General features: G+C 40.1%; 1 protein-coding gene across 1 annotated transcript in view; it reads right to left on the reverse strand.

Moving 5' to 3' along the window:
- The window catches only part of Tph2 (tryptophan hydroxylase 2), a 116,595-nt gene that overhangs the window by 27,650 nt on the left and 68,890 nt on the right, over positions 1-20,055 (reverse strand). Inside the window, exon 8 of the mRNA XM_008834551.2 lies at positions 18,011-18,137. Within this exon, the coding sequence (XP_008832773.1) occupies positions 18,011-18,137 (127 nt within the window). The remainder of the gene's footprint in view (positions 1-18,010; positions 18,138-20,055) is intronic.

Consider the following 20,055-nt stretch of genomic DNA (forward strand, 5'->3'; position numbering starts at 1 on the left):
AGCAAAATGTTTTATTATTTTTATTTTATGTGTATGAGTGTATTGCCTGTATGTAGGTAAGTGCATTCGTGTCATGCAATGCCGCAGAGGACAGAAGAGGCTGTCGGATCCCCTGGAACTGGAGTTACAGAGAGTTGTTAGCTGCCATGTAGGTGCTGGGATGCGAACCCGGGTCTTCTGAAAGAACAGTCAGTGTTCTTAACTGCTGGAGGGATAGCGCAGCCGTTAAAGGCTAAGGCTAACAACCAAAACAATAATCATTTTTAAATATTTTATTTTTTTAATTTTTATTTTATGTATATGAGTGTACTGCCTGCATGTATATATGTGCACCTATGTCATGCAATGCCCACGGAGGTCAAAAGAGGGTGTCAGATCCCCTGGAACTGAAGTTACAGATAGTTGTTAGCCACTATGTGGGTGCTGGGAATCAAACCCTGGTCCTCTGCAAGAGCAGCCAGTGCTCTTAACCCCTAAGCCATCTCTCCAGCCCCAACAATAATAATTTTTAAAGTTTTCCTGATTCTGCTTCTCTCACAAACTTCTCACTCTGTCTTAAAATGCTTACCTGTCATGGATGAGGGAGAATTTGAAGATTGTGCTGGACTTTGAAGGATTAACGGGTTCTTAGATGAGCTTTGGGAAAATAAATAACTAGAAAAAAATGGCAGCTCCTGGTGTAGAGCTTTGAGGCCTGAAGTTTGGGAAGGAGTGCTTCAGAGAATCCAAAAGTGCATCATAGGAAGGCAGACATGAGTCAGATTACAGAATAGATATGGGCTCCACCAGAACCAGAGAAGCTGTGGCTTTGGAGAATAAAGAGATACCACAATTGGTAAAGTGCTTGCCCAGCATGCATGAAACCCTGGGTTTGATCCCTAGCACTACATAAACCAGATGTGCTAGTGCAAACCTATAATCCTAGCACTGGGGAGGGGAAGGGGGAAGGATCAGAAGTTCAAGACCAGCCTTGGCTACAGAGCTATATAATGAGTTTAAGTCCATCCTGCAATACACAAGATTCTGAAAGAAAGAAAAAGAAAAAGAAAGAAAGAAAGAAAGAAAGAAAGAAAGAAAGAAAGAAAGAAAGAAAGAAAGAAAGAAAGAAAGAAAGAGAGAAGAAAGGAGGGAGGGAGGGAGGGAGGGAGGGAGGGATTGGTTTGACAGTGACCCTCTTCAAGCCAAGACAGAAACTGAGGAAGAGAGAAAGAGAGAAAGAGAAGGTCTAGGATTTGAGTAACATCCTGCTGGCTAGATCCTAAGCTGTAAAATCAACAAAACATTGTCTTAGTTGCAAGCAGCCATCGGATGAATTAAAATGCAAAACCCTAAGCTCTGAGAAAGCATTATAGCAAACCTTGTGGAAAATTGATCATCAAATATAAGAGGCACTTTTAAAGAGAATAAAAAACATCAGCAAAAAGAACTTTTATTGAAGAATACAACAACATAGGTGATTTTCAGCAGCCCTGTGGTAGTGGGAATTTTCCTGTGTGTTTAAGTAACTACTGTTTTTTGTATCTTTTGGGGCTGCTTTTGTAATAAATGCATGATTTTTTTTAATACCTTCTGGCCATTTCAGTTTTAGTACCCCATCTTCAGCTTATCTGAGAAAATTCTTCAATTTCAAAGAATGCAACCTCACTTACTATCATTTAGCATTGACTTTTCCTACACCAAAATTTAATGGAGTTGGGTTTTTTTAATGAAAAAAAGAAGAAAGAAATATCCCTGTCCCCTTCCTCCCACTCAAGTACTAACAGGAATACCATGCAGTCATTTAACATCAGTACCACCTAAGCAATGGATCCACCTAATACTGAGACAAGACTCATTTAAGTCATTTCCATATCCAGGGCACAATGACACAATGATACAATGGCAGGTCGTGGCCCAATTGCACCTCTTCATTGTCCATTGCCTTAGAGTAAAGGTCAAAACTTACTCAGATGGCAGAAGAGAGTCTCCGTGTTCCCACCTTTGCCTTCTCCAGGCACTAGATACTCCCTATTACCCAGGAAACTGGAGGCAATTGTCCCGACTGGCCTTCACACATCCATTTCTCCCTGGGTCTTTACACTTGTTTCCCCTGCCTGGAATTTCCTTGTCATCGTGTAGCCCTTTGTTAATTCCTGCCAGAATCCAGGTTAGGTGATTCTCCTTATAACAGCAATACAGGAGCCCTAGTGAGGAGTCATATTAAATCTCCAATCTGCTAACCTGTCTTCTCCACTACACTGAGCTCCCTGAAATCAGGGGAAAAGGTCTGGCTTCCTGTGCTTTTCTTACTGTTTAATATCTGTGCTATCACCTAGCTGACATATAGCAGGTGCTCAGCAAATATGGAAGATAGGAAGGTAGTGGGGACAAGTTAGGAGAGTTTCCAGTTGGTCGTGCCAACAAAGTCAATGCCAGCCTGGATCAGTAGTTACTAGTCTCAGTCAATTTTTCTAATACAGACTTTGAAAAGATGAAAACTCTGCTACAGTGGCCTTCAAATAGATTTTCATTTATAGGTTCAGAAATAGATCTGCCTGTTAGTGACCTCACTCCACATTCTCTTGACAGTAGCCCTCCATGCAAGTGAGGAAGAGGAGCTGACTTCCTTGGCACAGCCAAGCCCTGCACATTGCATGCCTTCAGTAGCATGGCTGGAGGCTGATCAGCAGGTAGCACCTACAGAAGCTCAGCAGCTTTGTGGTTAAGTGGCTTCTGGCCTCCTAATTACAAGCTGTAATTCTGAATTGATTCTGACATCTGGATCCTCATCTAAAAATGTCAGGGGGAAAGTTTTTCAGTTTGCTGTTTCTGAAGGTTGTAGCCAACTGAAGCCTAGCCAGGAAAAATGCTAACAGTGTTTGGTCAGGGTTTGGAGGAGTTTATGATGTGACAGACTCAGGCACCAAAGTACTTCCTAGCCCAGACTATTCAGAATTAGTAGCTATAAGGAATTTCCATCAGCATCACTACACAAAACTTCACTTAACAGATAATGACACTCAGGATCAAACAGATGCTATTTTCTCCTGGAGATGAATCTCTAAGATGTCCATCCATCCAATTCTGTTTCCCACAAAATCCATAGCTCTTTAAAAAAGCATATTATGAATACAAATAGGCTTCTCTTCATGCTCTGTGGACCTGCAGGTATTTTGAGTTCTACAAATCAAAAGCTAGTTTTATATTCGGCACTATTACTCCCTGGTCCCTAGATGCCATGCATGAGCCCCAATGTAGCATCTCTGTAACACAGAGATTCACAGAATATGTATTCTGCTTTTAAATCAACCCCATCTTTTTCTAAAAGACTCTGCTGAACTTGCTGTACAACCAGCTACCTTGAAATGGCTAAACTTTACTGAGAAGACAGATACACAGGCACATATACACACCCATCATTGTCTTAACATGCACATGGATCCTTATTCAATCTATATGTGTGCTTAATCTTCCTTGCACTGAAGATCTACTCAAGCAAATGTTATATGTTTGGAAGTACCCAAGAATTGACTTATAACCTAAGCAGTTTGGGGCTCCTTGAAGGAGAAGAAAACTAATGAGCATATTCTGAGCCATCCATCCTTAGGCATGCCCCAAAATGTTCTGCATCAGATCACACATTCTCCCCAGATGTGGTGATTTTAAAGGTCAGTTCTCCAATGCTAGTATGAAAAATGAGGTTTTTACTGACTTCTAAATGAGCTGTAGGTAGCCACTACCTTAAGAGGGTCATTTTATTTTTATCCTTGCATTGCTAAAAGCAACATCCTCCGAGACATTAAAAAACCTTACACTTACTCACTATTTCTTTCCAGTCAAGACCAGGAATCCTAAAAGATGATTATATGTCTGAAAACTGATGAAAAAGGTATATTTAACAGGGAAAGCAATTATCAGCACTCCATTGCACTGAGAAGCCTTCTACCTTATGACTTTATTAATGAGGTCGTGTTTCTTTTCTAGTCACTAACCATCCCCACTACCATCATCATCTCTCACACTCATAGTCGACACCAACCATCTGTATGCGTAAATGGGGTTGAAAAGATATACCTGTGAGTGGAGGTCCCTGTCACATGAGAGTCTGTAGGTAATTGAAACTCCAGACAGCATTCAAGCTCAGCTGAGTTTCCCTATGTCTAACAATCATCACCACCAGTTATTGAAGCCTACACTCCACCAGACACAGTACTGAGCACTTTACATCATATCTACAATGGCCCTGAGAAGGAGGCACTGTGAAGACAGTATCATATGGGAGTCTGAGCACATTGACTTTAGAGTGAGAAATCACAGCTCAAGGGCAGCCTCTGTACTAACCTTGGAAAAGTTATCTAACCATTCTGTGCCTTAAGTTCTTTGTTTATAACATAGAGAAACTAAGCAAGCTAGGCGTGGTGGCACACACCTTTAATCCCAGCACTCAGGAGCCAGAGGCAGGTGGATCTTTGAAAGTTCAAGGCCAACCAGGGCTACATCGTGAGACCATCTTAATACATACACAAATAAATAAATAATAAAGCAAAACCATTTATTGAATTCTTACTAGAGTTCAAGGCCAGCCTGGTGTACATAGAAAGTTCCAGGCCAGCCAGGGCTATATAGTAAGACCCTGTCTCGATAAATAATAAATAAATAAATAAATAAATAAATAAATAAATAAATAAATAAAATCATTCACTGAATTCTTACTATGTTCCAGTGCTAACGCCCCCATTTGACAGATGGAGAAACAGACTCGGGTAGAGTAGCTTTTACAAGCTTTAGGGACAATGAAGCTAGATTAGAAGCAAGTATGTCTGGCCCCCTAAGTCCTAAGTGTCTCACTGCCCTTTTTCTGTTCCCAGAGTTATTGAACTCTGTAGGATTCTAGAATTGAGGTTCTAAACAATTGAGTTCAGAGCACCAGAACAGATGAGGGTCTGTCTAACTTGCCTGCAGCCATCATTCCATGGATTGCTCTGGGCTAAGGGCCTTTATCTCCTTTGTGACTCCTAGATCAGCTAGGTAACACAGTACAGGCCTGTTGGGAGCCAGTGAGAAGTACACACTATAAACCAGACATAAAAGCAGAATCCTCTGAGCCTGGCTGGTGGGAAACAGCAGTGAATGAGCACAGCTCAAGAAAGCAGAAACTATGACAAATGAGGCTAGGTCAGAAGTATAATGCACCATCTTTATAGTAAAAAGTCAGATCACAACACACAAAATAAAGTAGGACATAGCAGTAAACTACCACAATATATACTTATATTTGTTTTAGATGCATTATTTGATGGGCACAAGATTAATTGTAGATCACTGAGAATTCAGTAGATAGTAAAATATGCTATGACTTGAGGCATTTCTGGTCTCCTGACAATTTTGCCAAACTTACTTGGGCTCTGGCTACTAGGAGAACTGGTGTGTTTGCTGCTACCTGGAATAACAGTTCCTCTATTTGCATTCCCTGTCCCTTAGTCAGTGGAGAAAGGAAGACAGGTGAGTGAACATCAAGTTACACTTCCCAAATGAGCATCAAGAGCCACATCTAGTGGACAGCAGCACCTGAATTCTGACCAATTGTCCCCTTGCACAGGGCTATTGGATTGCCTGGAGGCTGTTCTTATTAGGAATGGCCAGAATCAAGGCATTTGTATGATACCTTCTGACAGGTAAATGTAGGCATTTTAAAAAATATTTTAGGTGTATGAGTGTATTGCCTGCATGTGTGTAAACGCACCTGTATCATGCAATGCCCACAGAGGTCAGAAAAGGACATCAAATCCCCTGGAACTGGAGTTAAGGATAATTGTTACCCACCATGTGGGTGCTGGGAATCAAATCCAGGTCCTCTGCAAGAGCAGTCAGTGCTTTTAAATCATTGAGCTATATCTCCAGATCCAATGTAGGCATTTTTTTAAAGATGCAGGTATGATGTTTAGGGGCTGGAGAAATGGGTCAGCAGTTAAGAGCATGGCTGCTCTTGCAGAGGACCTAGGTTCAATTACCAGCACGCACATGGAAGCTAATAACTGTCTGTAACTCCAGTTCCAGGGGATCTGATGCCCTCTTCTGAACTCTGAGGGCATTGCACAGGTAGTTATATACATGCAGGCAATACACTCATACACATAAAAAATAAAAATAATAAATAAAATATATATTTATACACACATATGGATTACAAGTCAGCATTCTTAGGAATTTTAGAACACCTTTGCAAAGATGCAGAATCCAGAGCCCCTCTCAAAACCCATTATAGCCTTGACTTTAGCTTATAAGAATTAAGTCTTCCTAATTAGATTTGAAAAAAAAAGTAAACTAAAAAACAAACAAACAAACAAACAAAAAAACCAGCCTTCAGAGAGCTCAGCACAGTTTCAAAAGTAAGCCATTTTAAGACACTTCCCCCTTGGTTTAGTACAAAGAATTTTCAAACCTTGCTGGTTGGACAGCAACATAAGACCCCTGTGCGCACATGTGGAGACTCTCCAAAACGCATCAGAACAAGAGCCAACAACCACTTTGGGCACTCATCCAGCAGCTTCCTAGCATAGTTTTATGTTAATTCAGCCATCTTCCAGCCAAACTGCAAACACCTGGCTTGAGTTCAGACAAGTGAGCTCCTGAGGAGGAGCAGCCGAGATTTGAAACTCCAAATTCATTGCTTTGTTTGGTTATTAAGGGAGGGCTGCATGTGTCGATGAACAGCATCACTCCTAATCTACTTGAGAAGTTTCATCAGGAATTCATACTTCATGGGCTCTCCCTAGCACAAACAATACTTTCTCATTTCTTTATCCAAGCTGTTTTCTGAAACTTGCCTTTCTCTGGATTTGCTTAGGGAGGTGCGCTATTAAGTCAGAGGCTGCTCCTCCATCTCCAGGGAGGAGGCTGACAACTTTTGGAGGGAGACCTTCTTTCTATTATTTATACATAAAACACTTTACATTGTAAAATAGTAGGCCAGCTCCATCTAAACCCTTTTTGAAAAATAAACTGAACAGTCTGTACTTCAGAAAGACAAACTTGGGGTGTTGAAAGTTAGAGAATTACCCGAGGTCACGCAGAAAGCAGAAACGTTCCCTGGGGCCTTCCCTTTATGCACATACTCACTGATAGGGCCACCTAGTTGTCTAAGAGCACAATGATACCAAAAGGACTAGCTGGCACTATTCTAACACTCACCACTATGATAAGCAGCTTCCCAATGCATTAGTTATTGATTCTTACAACAGCTCTAGGAGATTAGATAGTATTAACTGTCTCATTTTAAACATGGTGAAACTGGAACAAAGAGAGGTTACTAAGATCCCCTCTTTGCCAAACTCTAGAGTCATTTTCAGATAGATCTTAACTTACAGATTTTTGTGCTCATCTCTGCACTGTCTAGTTTTAGCAACAAACTTAAGTCAAGATAGCCAGATTCCCCGACCCTGAGACTCTAAACAGGCTCTTTTTTCCAGCCACTCCCAGGTGACGTCTGATGAGTTGCCTTATCATCAATAAGAGGCCTATGATATCAGATTAGTCAAAATTCCTCCTTATTCCACAGGATTCCCTTAAGAATTTTCTATGCACTCATCACAAGTCCTGCTCCTTGACTACAAATTCCTTTTCTTTGTTGTATTAGAAGTTGAACCCAACTATCTCCTACTGCAAAACCCATTGCCATACTCTTATGTCTATCAGGATACTACTGAATAAAGTTTGCCTTATCATTGTTTAGCAAGGATCATCAATAATTTTTGCCTTGATGACATCCAGCCAGTAATTGGCAAACCCTAGATATGGACCCCAAAGCCTACGCTCTGAATTATCCACTACACTATACTGCCTCACTTTCAGGTCCCCAAGATGCACCAAAGATGCAATAGAGTTCACTCTTGTTTTATGCGTTCCAGTTTCTCCCTTAATTCCTACCAGTATGGGTACCTTGGGAGCAAGAGCTGTGGAGAAGCTTGAGAATTCTTCTACTAATAGATGTTCATGATTTTTCTCAAAAAGAGAACACAATAAAAGAGGGCAAAGCTTGATTAAACTGGCCAAATTAGCACTTGCTAATGGGAACATGACTGATTCAAGAAGTGAAGAGTAGGAAAATATGTATAGAAACTAGATTTTTAATAAAAATCTATCTACTATGCTTTTCTGAAACAAAAGAGGTGAAAACAAGCAATACTCATCAGCTAAATGTGATAGTCACAAAAATAGTTTGCAACTCAGCTCAGTGGGAAGTTATAAACCCTGTCTTTCCAGAGTATTTCCAATTTATTCTTTCTTCTGTGTATATAAAAGATATGGTGTCTCCTGACAGCACCAGTGTTTGATAAATGGATGAACACCTTGTTACTCCTTTTTCAAGAGCCAGGAGTCCCTTACACCAAGTTCTCATTTGATGTGGTAAAATGATTTTGCAGAAAAACTGAAAGACTACACCAAAATGTTGTGTGGACACTGCTACTGTGAGATTACAAATGACCTGTGTTTTCCTTTCCTTTCCTATCCATTTTTTAAATTTTTCTATATGAGTATGCGTCACTTTTATAATGAGAAAGAGAAACAATGATCCTTGTAAAGACTTCAGTCGAATCCTTAAGTCACCCTGCACCAGTTTCCTCTTCATTGTTGAGAGAACGATTTTTTATGGACATTGTGAAAGACAGACTTTCAGGCCCTAGAAAGAATGATGGTGCCCCCCAGGTGATTTATTCCTCCCAATCCTAACTACATTTCTCCTTTACACCTAGTCTGGATGTAAGCTCTCAAATGGAGACATGACAGCGTTTCCATTTTCTGGAAGGCCTGTCCCCCATCCAGCTGAAACCACCCACCAGAATTATTCTAGGGATGCCCATCCTTACAGTGACAAGCAGATAAAACTCCAAGCAAATTGCAATACTTCTAAGGAGCAAGTAAAGAGATTTTTAATCACACTGTGTTCAATCTCACGTCGTGTTTCTTATTGTGTTACCATTCATTGTAGTGGCTCATAATGTACAGTAATACATTTCACATCTCCTAAATGTATTCTGGGTTTTTATATCACAGTTCAGAAGAATAGCTTTGGAAATCCTTTTGACTCCTTTATTTGAAAACTACATTTGTGGAATGGGGTAATTAAATTCCCATAGTTTGATATAACATTACCTCTACTATTCTAGCTCATAAAAAATCTCAACCATCTTCTTTCTGCTTTTGCTAGAAATGGAATTACACCACAGATATTTCTGTTAATACAAGTTAAGGTTCCGAGAGCCTACTCTATTTTAGTTAAAGCAGAAAACGCTTTCTTTGGTATATCTTCATGGAAATTAAAATGACTACAGAAATCTTCTGTACTTGATGAATGCGTTCAAACTTGCTTTGAGAAGAAAAAGTAAGATGGCCTCAATGTCAGGAATTTTAAATCACAAGAAGATCTGGAGAACTGGGAGGCTTGAGATGACTTCAGAATTCTTTAAACAATCTCTTGGATCCTAGTTAGAATTTCTAAGGCAATGAGAGTACGCATTACCATCCCTAAGGAGGAGGCAAATGGCATCGAGGTACCCATGACAAGAGCAGTTCATCTCATTTGTTTTTCATCCAATAATGGATGACAGAAGAATATTCCTACTTTAAAGAAGGCATTGGAAGCACAAGGAGGCAGTATAATTTCTTCCTTTGTGCCTAACCTGAGCACAAGCTTAGGAAGTAGTAAGGCTACCAATCCAGCTGTGCCAACTTCAACTTCCTTCCTCCACAGTGTACCATATCACTTACTGCACTTGGGGCACAGAACACAATAGCTTATACTGACACTTCGAATTGCAAAATATGATCCTCATGCTTATGCATATTAATAAATTTGTATGCTCAGCCTTCTGTTAATCTCTATCATGACCTTGTGTTGGTAGCCTCCAATACTGAATCTTCAAAGGAAAAGTGAGGGAGAGAGAAAGAAGGGAAGGATGGAGGAAGGAAGGAAGGAAGGAAGGAAGGAAGGAAGGAAGGAAGGAAGGAAGGAAGGAAGGAAGGAAGCCTCCCCCAAGTTGGGAGTTTAGCTCAGTGGTAGAGCATTTGCCTGACAAATGAACGGCCCTGGATTTGATCCCCAGCACCAGGAAAAAATAAAAAGTGGGAGGAGGGATGAATTTCTCTAGCTACCCACCAGAGACCCCAAATATCTTCTTCATCAAGCTCTGATGAGTACTGAGAGGCGCCAGTGGCTGACTTTGGTGCTACCAGGGCCACAACTTGAATTGAGTGCAGACCAGGGTAGGCACAGCACGCTCAGCACTCAGAGAACAAGGTTACTACAGCAGCTCTGGGTTTTTGTCTGTTTGTTTGTTTCCAAATTTTTAGAATAGGTCTGTGTTGTTTTGTTTTGATTCTCATCTGTTACACGGTGGCTTTCTGAGGCCTGTAGGGTATAGTTATAAAGAAAGAATTGAGTTGCAAAAGTATGCTACTATTTCAGATTATAAATAGACTTGTTTCTGAACATGGCGAGCAGTACAGAACTCTTATAATATGAATTGATGGCAAATACCTCATAATAGCCCCAACAAATATCACAAGTGAAGCACAAGGGATAGAGTACCATTAGCCACAATATTAAATGTTCTCAGAAGAGAATTAGTCTGAAGAAAACGTGGCCTCAGAGCATCCAGGCAGAAAAAGACAGAAGAAAGACAGCAATGGAAACAATGAGGAAGGACAGAAGTTAGTTAAAGAAGCCAAGCATTGCTTACAAGATGATTCTACTTTTCTATATGCACAGCAGATATAAAAGTGAAAGTAATGAGTTGGAATAGATATTATTAACTTTTAATTAACTTACTCGTAGAAATAACACACAAACTGATCACCCACCCAAACATCTCAATTAAGAATATATAAAAGCACATCCCTTCTAGCTCTTTGTCAGCTTTGTATCAAATGATCCAAAGAGCTGAACCAGTTCAAAGATTCTACATAGAATAAATAAGCCTCAGGCTTATTCAAGCTTTCTGTAGAGATACTAAAGTGGTCATTTTTAATGTCATCTCTGTTCCAAAATAAATATAGCTGGGAATCAGTTTTTAGCATTCAAAGTTTCCCTACCCACAGCCAGGCACGTAAAGATATGATAGTCCAGGAAACAGGTTAATGTGCTTAGAAAATGGGAAAACAATAAAATTTCGTAGACTATCATCACTTTTACAATTATACTTACATAAACTATGGCTCGTTCTTAGTTTAAACTGACTACATAGTCCAACATCTCCCACAATGGGAAAAAAGTATAGTTTTACCTAGAAATTTAAACACATTTGATTCATGGCCAGCAAAAGGCCCAACCAGTGCAAATTATTTTAGGAACAAATAAGTTACCTGTTTGATAAAGAAAATACAAACAGAACTCTGCAGTGTCAATTTCCTGTCAATTTTTACTGGAAAAAGCAGGTCTCTGCTTCCAGTGAATTCTACCCTTTCAAAAAACATTCTAGACTTTATTTCCTAAACTATGCTTCTTAGAATATTAATATATTGGAATGTTAATATGCAGTCCATAAAAAAGACCTGCATATAATATATTTTCTTAATTTTTCATTTAAATTTTTCAAATTCTTTGTTCAATCTTTTTCATGTTCTTTTTTTCTTTTTCTTTTTTCTTTTTCACATTTTAACATTTCCAGAATGGACTTTCCTCTTTCAATGTTAAAAAAAAAAATTGCTAGCTGAAGCTGGGCATGGAGGCACATGTCTTTAGTCCCAGTGCTCGGGAAGCAGGGGAAGGCAGATCTCTGTGAGTTCAAGACCAGTCTGGTCTACATAGTGAGTTCCAGGCCAACTGGGGATACCTCAAAAAGGTCAAAAAATTAAAATTACTAGCTGAAATTTTTCCCTAAGCCAACAAAATAAAAACCATTATTAATGGTATGAATTACATCCAGTGGCACTCAGAATGCAAGAAATGTGGCAAACTTGGAAAAAGAACTTTTATCACTTGTGGAGACTCACTGTGCATGTTACCTTAGTATAGGTTCCAAAAATTCCTATAATTTAAAACCAAAGTTTTTTATTTATAAAACAAACCTATAGGGCTGGAGAGATGGCTCAGTGGTTAAGAGCACTGACTGCTCTTTCAGAGGACCTGGGTTCAATTCCCAGCACCCACATGGCGGCTATGAACCATCCTTAACTCCAGTTCCAGGGGAATCTGAAGCCCTCTTCTGACCTCTGCAGCATTGGATAACACAGGTGCACTCACATACATGCAGGCAATACACTCATACACATGAAATTAAAACAATAAATAAAATATTTTTTAAAAACCTAGTGTTTCTCAAATATATGTGCCTTTTCCATGAGACTGACATTCTGGAAAAACAGCCTGGGACAGAATGCTTATTCCTTCACTGCCCTTGACCAAGACTCTTCTCATCAGCATTATCAAGACCAGTAAAAAAATCCCTTCAATCAGAAAGTGAAGGTTAATATGTTTCAGGGTCAACAGGACTGAATGGATGACCTAAAACTCTCTGTAGAAGGAAAATTCCAACTGGGCCAAAGACCAATTTATTCTGCTTGGGAAACATCTGTGGTATATTCAACTGAGTGCTTTCTCCTACAGAGGATGCACAGCTTTGTCTGTTACAAATGCCTCTATGATGTGAGGAATGAATTGAAGGAATTGAAGCCATCTGCATCATAGGACGGGGTGCACCATTTGGTGAAAGATGCACCTCTACATTTCTAACGTTTGGGGGACTGCCCATGTGTTTCTAGGATTGGTTCTTAAAGTTCCCTTGATCAAGTAAATTTCAGTTTGTGCTTTCCTACACAAATGAAATGCTAGAGTCCACGTTCAGCCCGTGAGTAGAGAACTCATCTTACAAAGATGATGTCTTACAGTACTAGTGTTTAGGAAAAAAGTACCCAAAATACATAAATGAGGCTGAAAGATTATTGTGTGCCTTTTGAAAGGCATACTCAAGCAGTATCTAACTAGCCTACCTCTCACTTCAATGTCACTCACTTCTTCTGCTACCAAAGTGTGAGGGTTGGTATTAATTGTCATCTTAACAGAATCTAGAATCACCAAGGAGATGGGCCTCTAGGATAGCTGTGAGAGAATATCTAGATTAAGGCTAGCCTCTGAGAATGTCTGTGACAGATTATCTTGATTATATTAATTGATGTGGGAAAACCCCATCTTGATTGTGAGCAGAACCAGTCCCTGGGCAGGGGATCTTGGAATGAGAGTGGAGCACTAACATGTATTCACTTGTGCTCTGATCACTTGTGGGAGACAGGCTTCAGCCTAGGGTGATATTGCAACTGTCAGGGTCATGTGGTTTCCAGGAATCCAGGCTCTGTAATCTGAAACCCAGTATGCTAATGAGGCATCCTACCCTCTATTCTGTGATAGGACATTAAGTCTGTTATGCTAATAGGACGTTACGTCTGTTATGCTAATAAGGAGAGATCCCACTTGCTGTACTGTGATAGGATGCTAAACCTGTTATGCTAATGAGGTATCCTACTTGCTGTGCTGTGATTGGACCACTACCCCTATATAAGCTTGTGCCTTCCTGCAATAAAGCAGAACTGTGTCACTGAACCTGGTCTCCTCTGTCTGAATGTGGCTCCGCTGACACAGTCTCCTCACCAGGCCTGGGGTCCGGGACCGGGCAGAAGTGGCGACGATAGGAGGCAACACAGGGCAAGCAGAAGAGCGGCCTCAGCCCAGGGCGAGTGGAGGAGCAGCCTCGACGCCCGTGAGAACGAAAGAGCAGCACCCACGAGAACGGAGGAGCAGCCGCCACTGATTGTGGATGCCATGTGCCTCAACCTCCTGCTGCCTTGACTTCCCTGTCATAATGGACTATACTCTTGAACTGTTAGCTGAAATTAACCCCTTCTCCCTTGAGTTGCCTTTTGTCATGGTGCTTCATCACAACAACAGAAAAAAAAAAAAAAACTGAGACACAAAGTATCAGCTTTGAACCACAACATCAGTATCACCTGGATCTTCTCAGAAATGCTGACTCTCAGACCTTCTCCATCAGATCTCCAGGTTATTTTATACACATACATTTTTTTACTACACTGAGCTAGAGGATACAATTTTGGTCTGACTTCCTATTTACTATTGATTAAAGCCTACATGCTGCAAAGTCAAATACTGATTTATAAAGGCTAATAAAATGCAAATTATGCTTGTCTACTAGACCTGCAAATGATTTCTGCATCCAGATTTGGGCCTTAGGCATGCCTAGTAATACAAACATATAATCTCAGCACTCAGGGGGCAGAAGCAGGAGAGTTGGGAGTTTGTATTAGTTACTTTTCTGTTGCTGTGATAAAACACCGTGATCAAGGGAACTTTATACAAGGAAGAGTTCATTTCTTCCAGCATGGCCACATCTCCTAAGGCCTCCCAAAACAGAGTCCACCAAAATTTCCAAATACTTAGAGCCTATAGAAGACATTCTCATCCAAACCACCACTGAGTTCAAGGCCAGCTTTGCCTACATAGTAAATTCAAGATCAGCCTGGGTTACATAAGACTCTGTCTTGAACAAGGAAAGAAGTTATGGTTTTATTGCCTTTGCCTACAAAAACATAAACCATTTTATATCTAATTCCAGAATTCTCTATTTCAGTGACTATATATTCTCAGTTCCCCAAGTTCTTCTCTGAACTGGATTTACCAATTTAATATCCCGCTCTTCCTCACTAATGAATTAAATACATTTTGAAACATGCTCAGGACATTGTATATGAAAGTCATGTTTGTAACTATTTTAAGTTATAATTCAGGGCCTGCAAGATGTCTCAGGGGGTACAGATAGAAGTAAACCAGCCACTCCCATTAAGTTACTCTCTTAGACCTCTATATACATGCTAAGGCACACAGGTACACACACACACACACACACGCACAAATAAATAAATACATTTTAAAATTTAAAGTCATAATTCAAACCAAGTTGCCTTTTTCAACTACAGTAAGCCACTTTACTACAGTAGCCATTTTTTCTTAGAAAATAAATCCTGTTATCTAGCAAATAGTTCATTGGGAATATACGATATAATATAAAGATGAATCTTGCATGGCCTTGTCTTTCAAACTTTGTATAGTATCAAATCTCACTTCAGAAACAATGACTGGTCACTTCTGTTTCTACTTATACACATGATTCATTGCCAATGAACCTTTAGTTTTGTTTTAATTTTTGCATCTGAAAGCCATTAGGCATAATATATTTTCTCCAGTTCTCCACAGACTCTAATACTCCTTATTACCTTATATAAGGCTGTTTCACAGATATTTGCTACCTACCTAGCCACTGAAGGTATTTACATTTACAACCTTAATGTATACACTAATCTATTAAATCCACTTTAACCAGCACTACAATAGAAAGTGGTTGGTCTCAAAATTATACCACACTAAGGCAGACCTTATTGGAAATATTTTTGCATATCTGTCATGCACAGACCTAGGACAGCTATGAGGAGTAAGAAAAGAATATAGCAGACAAAACTAATGACCTTACTCATTATCCACCAGAGGGCAAATTATTTACATGTACAACAATGCATTTGAAATACATTTTCCAGGCATCATCATCAATTTCTTCAGATACAAAAGAGGTTCATTTAAATAGTTCTCAGGGCATAAGAAACATTGCCCACAAAAAACAGTGGCGATAGCTTCAGTCTCAAAATAGAGCATTATTAAAATGTCAAAATAAATATGGAGTAGAAATACAGCAAGGAGATACAATGCCTACAGGCATGCAGCCTGGACCCTCTGAAAACCAGATCCAGAAATCCAAAAGCATCCTTGGACAAAACTGAGTTTGGCAGTGCCAATAGCCTGAACAGAGGTTGTTTTCCTCCTTAGACATATTTGTTAACAGCACATCACAGAAAGTTATTTGGTATGATTTCATGAGTCATGACTCTTTTTAAACAAGTGCTAAAATGCACTAAACAAGGAAAACCAGACACTACATAAACAGAAGCATTAATAATATATCTCACCTAAAGTAAAAGAATAGTGCAGCCTGTCTCACTGACCTACATAAACAGTGATGGTTGCAGAGTTCCATTTGTCCTCTCCTTGGATGTCTCTCCTCTGGCACATCTCATCTCTCATTTTCCTCTACTACTTCTTCAAGGGAATTAATGCAAACAAGTTTGTGGAAATCGAAAATAATACCTCCATTTCTCATCAGGCCTAGCCATCCACCACTCTCCCCCACCAAAGGATACTTTGTTCCTGTCAGTAAGACTTGAACTCTTAAGCTCTCAGTCTTCGTGAGTCATTCAATTTGCCTTTTAGCTTCAGGGTATTGCTTGAAAGTCATTAATGTGCATGTTATCCAGCAGACTATTTATTCCGGAGTTTACTGTGAATTGGTCTGTCTGGAATCTGTTTTCTTCCAAGACCATTTTCTGGCAGTTTTCTGCTCACAGTTTTTAACTGAGAGATGAGATATAGCTCTAGAAGTCAACAGCAATTTTAGTACCATTTCATAAAGTCACTCTAGCCTTATCACACTGTGGATATCCTTCTCCACACACTCTACATCGCACAGAAAATTCTTTCCAGATCCCTCCTTGTCTTGCCACCCTTCAAAGTAAACAACCCATTTGCAAAATTGGGAAGAATTGGAACTGTCAGGCTTTGGAAAAACAGAACGTCAGAGGGACTTGTGGTGGAGGCTCAGGCAATGTGAACAAAGGACAAGGAAGTGAAACCAGCAAAACCAGGGTCTCACACACACATACACACAGAGATAGATACACACAGAGACAGACAGACACACACACAGACACATGCATCCATAAATAAACACAAAAAGAAACCTAAGAAAAATAATCTGTGTCTGTACAAGTATGTATGTTATATGCATGTGTGTGAGTAAGGTCAGATATTTGGAAGTCAGAAGTCAGTGTTGGGTGTCTACCTCTGTTGCCCTCCACCTTAGTTTTTGAGATGAGGCCTCTTGCTGAACCCAGAGCTTGCTGCCTGGCTAGACTATCTGGCCAACAAGCCCCAGGGATCTGTCTACCTCTACCCACCTCTCAACCCCAGCATTAGGATTATAGGCCACCATACCCCAGCTGTTACTTGGGTGCTAGGGATCTGAACCCAGGTCCTCATGCTTGCACAGCAAGCACCTTACCCACTGAGCCATCTCCAGACTGAAAAAGTGTTCCTTAGAATGTGCTTTCATACCTAGTATGCATATCTAGTATGTATTTAATCTGTGACAAATACACAAAACTGAAGACCTCCTTTCCCTTACTCTAGTGACTACACTCTTTTAAGCTCCCTAGTCCCTGTAGGTCAGTGAGCTGCTAAATGTCTTTCTATTCTGGGCTGTGAAATGAGGGAAAAGTAAGGCATACAAGCTTTCTAGATCTGTTCTTTAGCATCTGAAACACAACATCCAACACTCTACCTTTCCTCTTATATTGCTTGTTTAGAGAAGAACCTTGCTGATATCATAGCATGTATTCAATGTTTTCTGGTTTTGTAGTTAGAGTAACTGTTAAGCCTGAGTTTCTTACTACTGTCTCAAATCATATCTGATTATAACCATAGCAACTTGTCAAAGAGATAATCCCAGCTACAATTCCTACTTTGCCATAAATGTACACCTTTTACTATGACAAATATTTCTATGAGATTGAGTAAACTCTAGCTAATAGGCCAAATATGGCTTTCCTCCAGCTTTTGTGAATACAGTTTTATTAAAACACAGCCATATTTATTCATTTATATATTGTCTTTACTGCTTTTGTACCACAATGGCTGAGCTCAGAAATTGGGACAGAGATTACATGACTCCCAAACCTAAAATATTGATTAACCATTTGTATCCAGCCAACTCCTGAACAAGAATGATAAAATACATATTTGGGTAGGCTGAAAACATGCTTTCATCAGAACACGGGCCTGTAATTCACAATGACTTTGAGGTTTATTTCACCTTACGAGTAGGAACTGAACAGTTCTTTAAGTAGAAAATTAACTCACCGTGGCTAGTTTCTGAACATCTTCATCTGATGCTCCCAGGGATGCTAGACCTATTTCTTGTGAAAATTGAGCAAACTTGGGATCTGCAAGTAGTGGAACGTGTCCCAACAGTTCATGGCATGTGTCTCTGATGAGAAAAAAACATCACAAAGGCGTGTTATACAGGAAGCTTTAAACTATCATGAGTAGAACAAGATTCATAACCCTAAATATAATCTTGTCACCATACATAATTACTATTAATCATACTCAAAATGAAGATGTGTTGTATAATCGATGACACCTTAAGTTGGATGGTCTCTCATACTTTTATTTGAGGGGTAGAAGCACATGTGTGTGACGAACTCACATTTGCATGTGTCTATGGAGGCCAAGGGACAACTTCAGTGTCATTTCACAGGTGACTTACATCTTTTTTTCTTTCAAGACAGGGTCTTTTATTGACCTGGAACTCACCAAGTAGGCTAAACTAACGAGTCAGTGAGCTCCAGGGACATCCCCAGTCTCTGTCTCTGCCTCTGCCGTGTTGTGCAACTTGGCTTTTTTCTTACATGGGCTCTAGATATCAAATTCGGGTCCTCATACTTGAGAGACATCTCCTCAGCCTGTGATATAACACATTTTTTTTTTTTTTGTCTTTTTGAAGCAGGGTCTCCCTGTAGCCCCAGCTGTCCTGGAACTCACTATGTAGACCAGGCTGGCCTTGAACTCACAGAGATCCCCCTGCCTCTGCCTCCCAAGTGCTGGGACTACATACGTGAGCCACCACACCTGGCTTAATAACACTTTTAGTAAAGTACAATAAAAGCCATCGCTTTTTTTTTTTTTTTTTGAGACAGGGTCCTGCCACATAGCCACCAAGGCCTAGAACTTGCAATCCTCCTACCTCAGCCTCCCCAGTACTGGGAATACAAGCAGAAACCACCACCTCAGCCAGCCACCACTGTTTTCAAGTGTTTACTATATGCTCAGCACATGGTATTTTGTTTCACAGATTACATATTTTTCATCCTCCAGACAACCTTAGGAAATTAAACTGACTTCGTAGTATGAGATCCTACAGCTCAGGATGGGCAAAATACAACAGTCCCAATTTGGCCCATATTTTTTATTTTTGTTGTTGTTGTTGTTATGAGAGTTTTTGCCTACATGTATGTATATGCACCACATGCATGCCTGGTGCCCAAAGAGGGTGTCTGATCCCCCTGGAACTGAAGTTAGAGATGGTTATAAGCTGCCATGTAGGTGCTAAGAACTGAACCCAGCAAGTGTTCTTAACTTAGCCATGTCTCCAGCCCCTTAGCCTAAACAAAGTCACTGGAACATGGTCCTGCCCATATATGTGTGTATGTCTGCAGTCGTTTTTGTCAATACCTGCAGAGCTGAGTAGCTATAACTGAGATCACATTTCGACAAATCTTAACATAATAACTAGGTAGTCATTTAACAGAGAAAGGGTGCTGATTTTAGCCATAGTTAGTGCTAAACTAAATTAAAGTTAGGCCACCGGATACCTTTGAAATTAAGTCTTTGTGTATCAAACTAGCTTAACTTGGTATAAAGTAACTGAAAGCCTAATTTAGGAGTAAAGTCTTAAAACAAATGGCCTAGTCTTAGCCAATTCCAGCAGCTCAGCTTCAATCACAGGTAGCTAGCTGACTCAGATAAAGCAAATCACCCAGCTGTAATCAATTAAGTTGTCCCTGTAGGTCACTTCCACTTTGTGTCAATAGTGTCTGTCCATCTAGCAAGCCCAGAGTCCTTTCCTTACTGTGGTTCCAAGGCCTGCCCAATTCTGGAATCACAAATTAAAGTCAATTAAGATCTATAGGGTCAGGCGTAGTGGCACATGCCTTTAATCCCAACACTCAGGAAGCAGAGACAGGCAGATTTCTGTGAGATGGAGACCAGCCTGGTCTACATAGAGAGTTCCAAGCCAGCTGGGGCTACAGGAGACCTTGTCTCAAAAAGAAAGAAAGAGAGAAAGAAAGAAATAAGAAAGAAAGAAAGAAAGAAAGAAAGAAAGAAAGAAAGAAAGAAAGAAA

This window comes from Nannospalax galili, unplaced genomic scaffold (assembly GCF_000622305.1).
Source record: "Nannospalax galili isolate Female #2095 unplaced genomic scaffold, S.galili_v1.0 scaffold76, whole genome shotgun sequence".
NCBI classification, from domain to species: Eukaryota; Metazoa; Chordata; class Mammalia; order Rodentia; family Spalacidae; genus Nannospalax; species Nannospalax galili.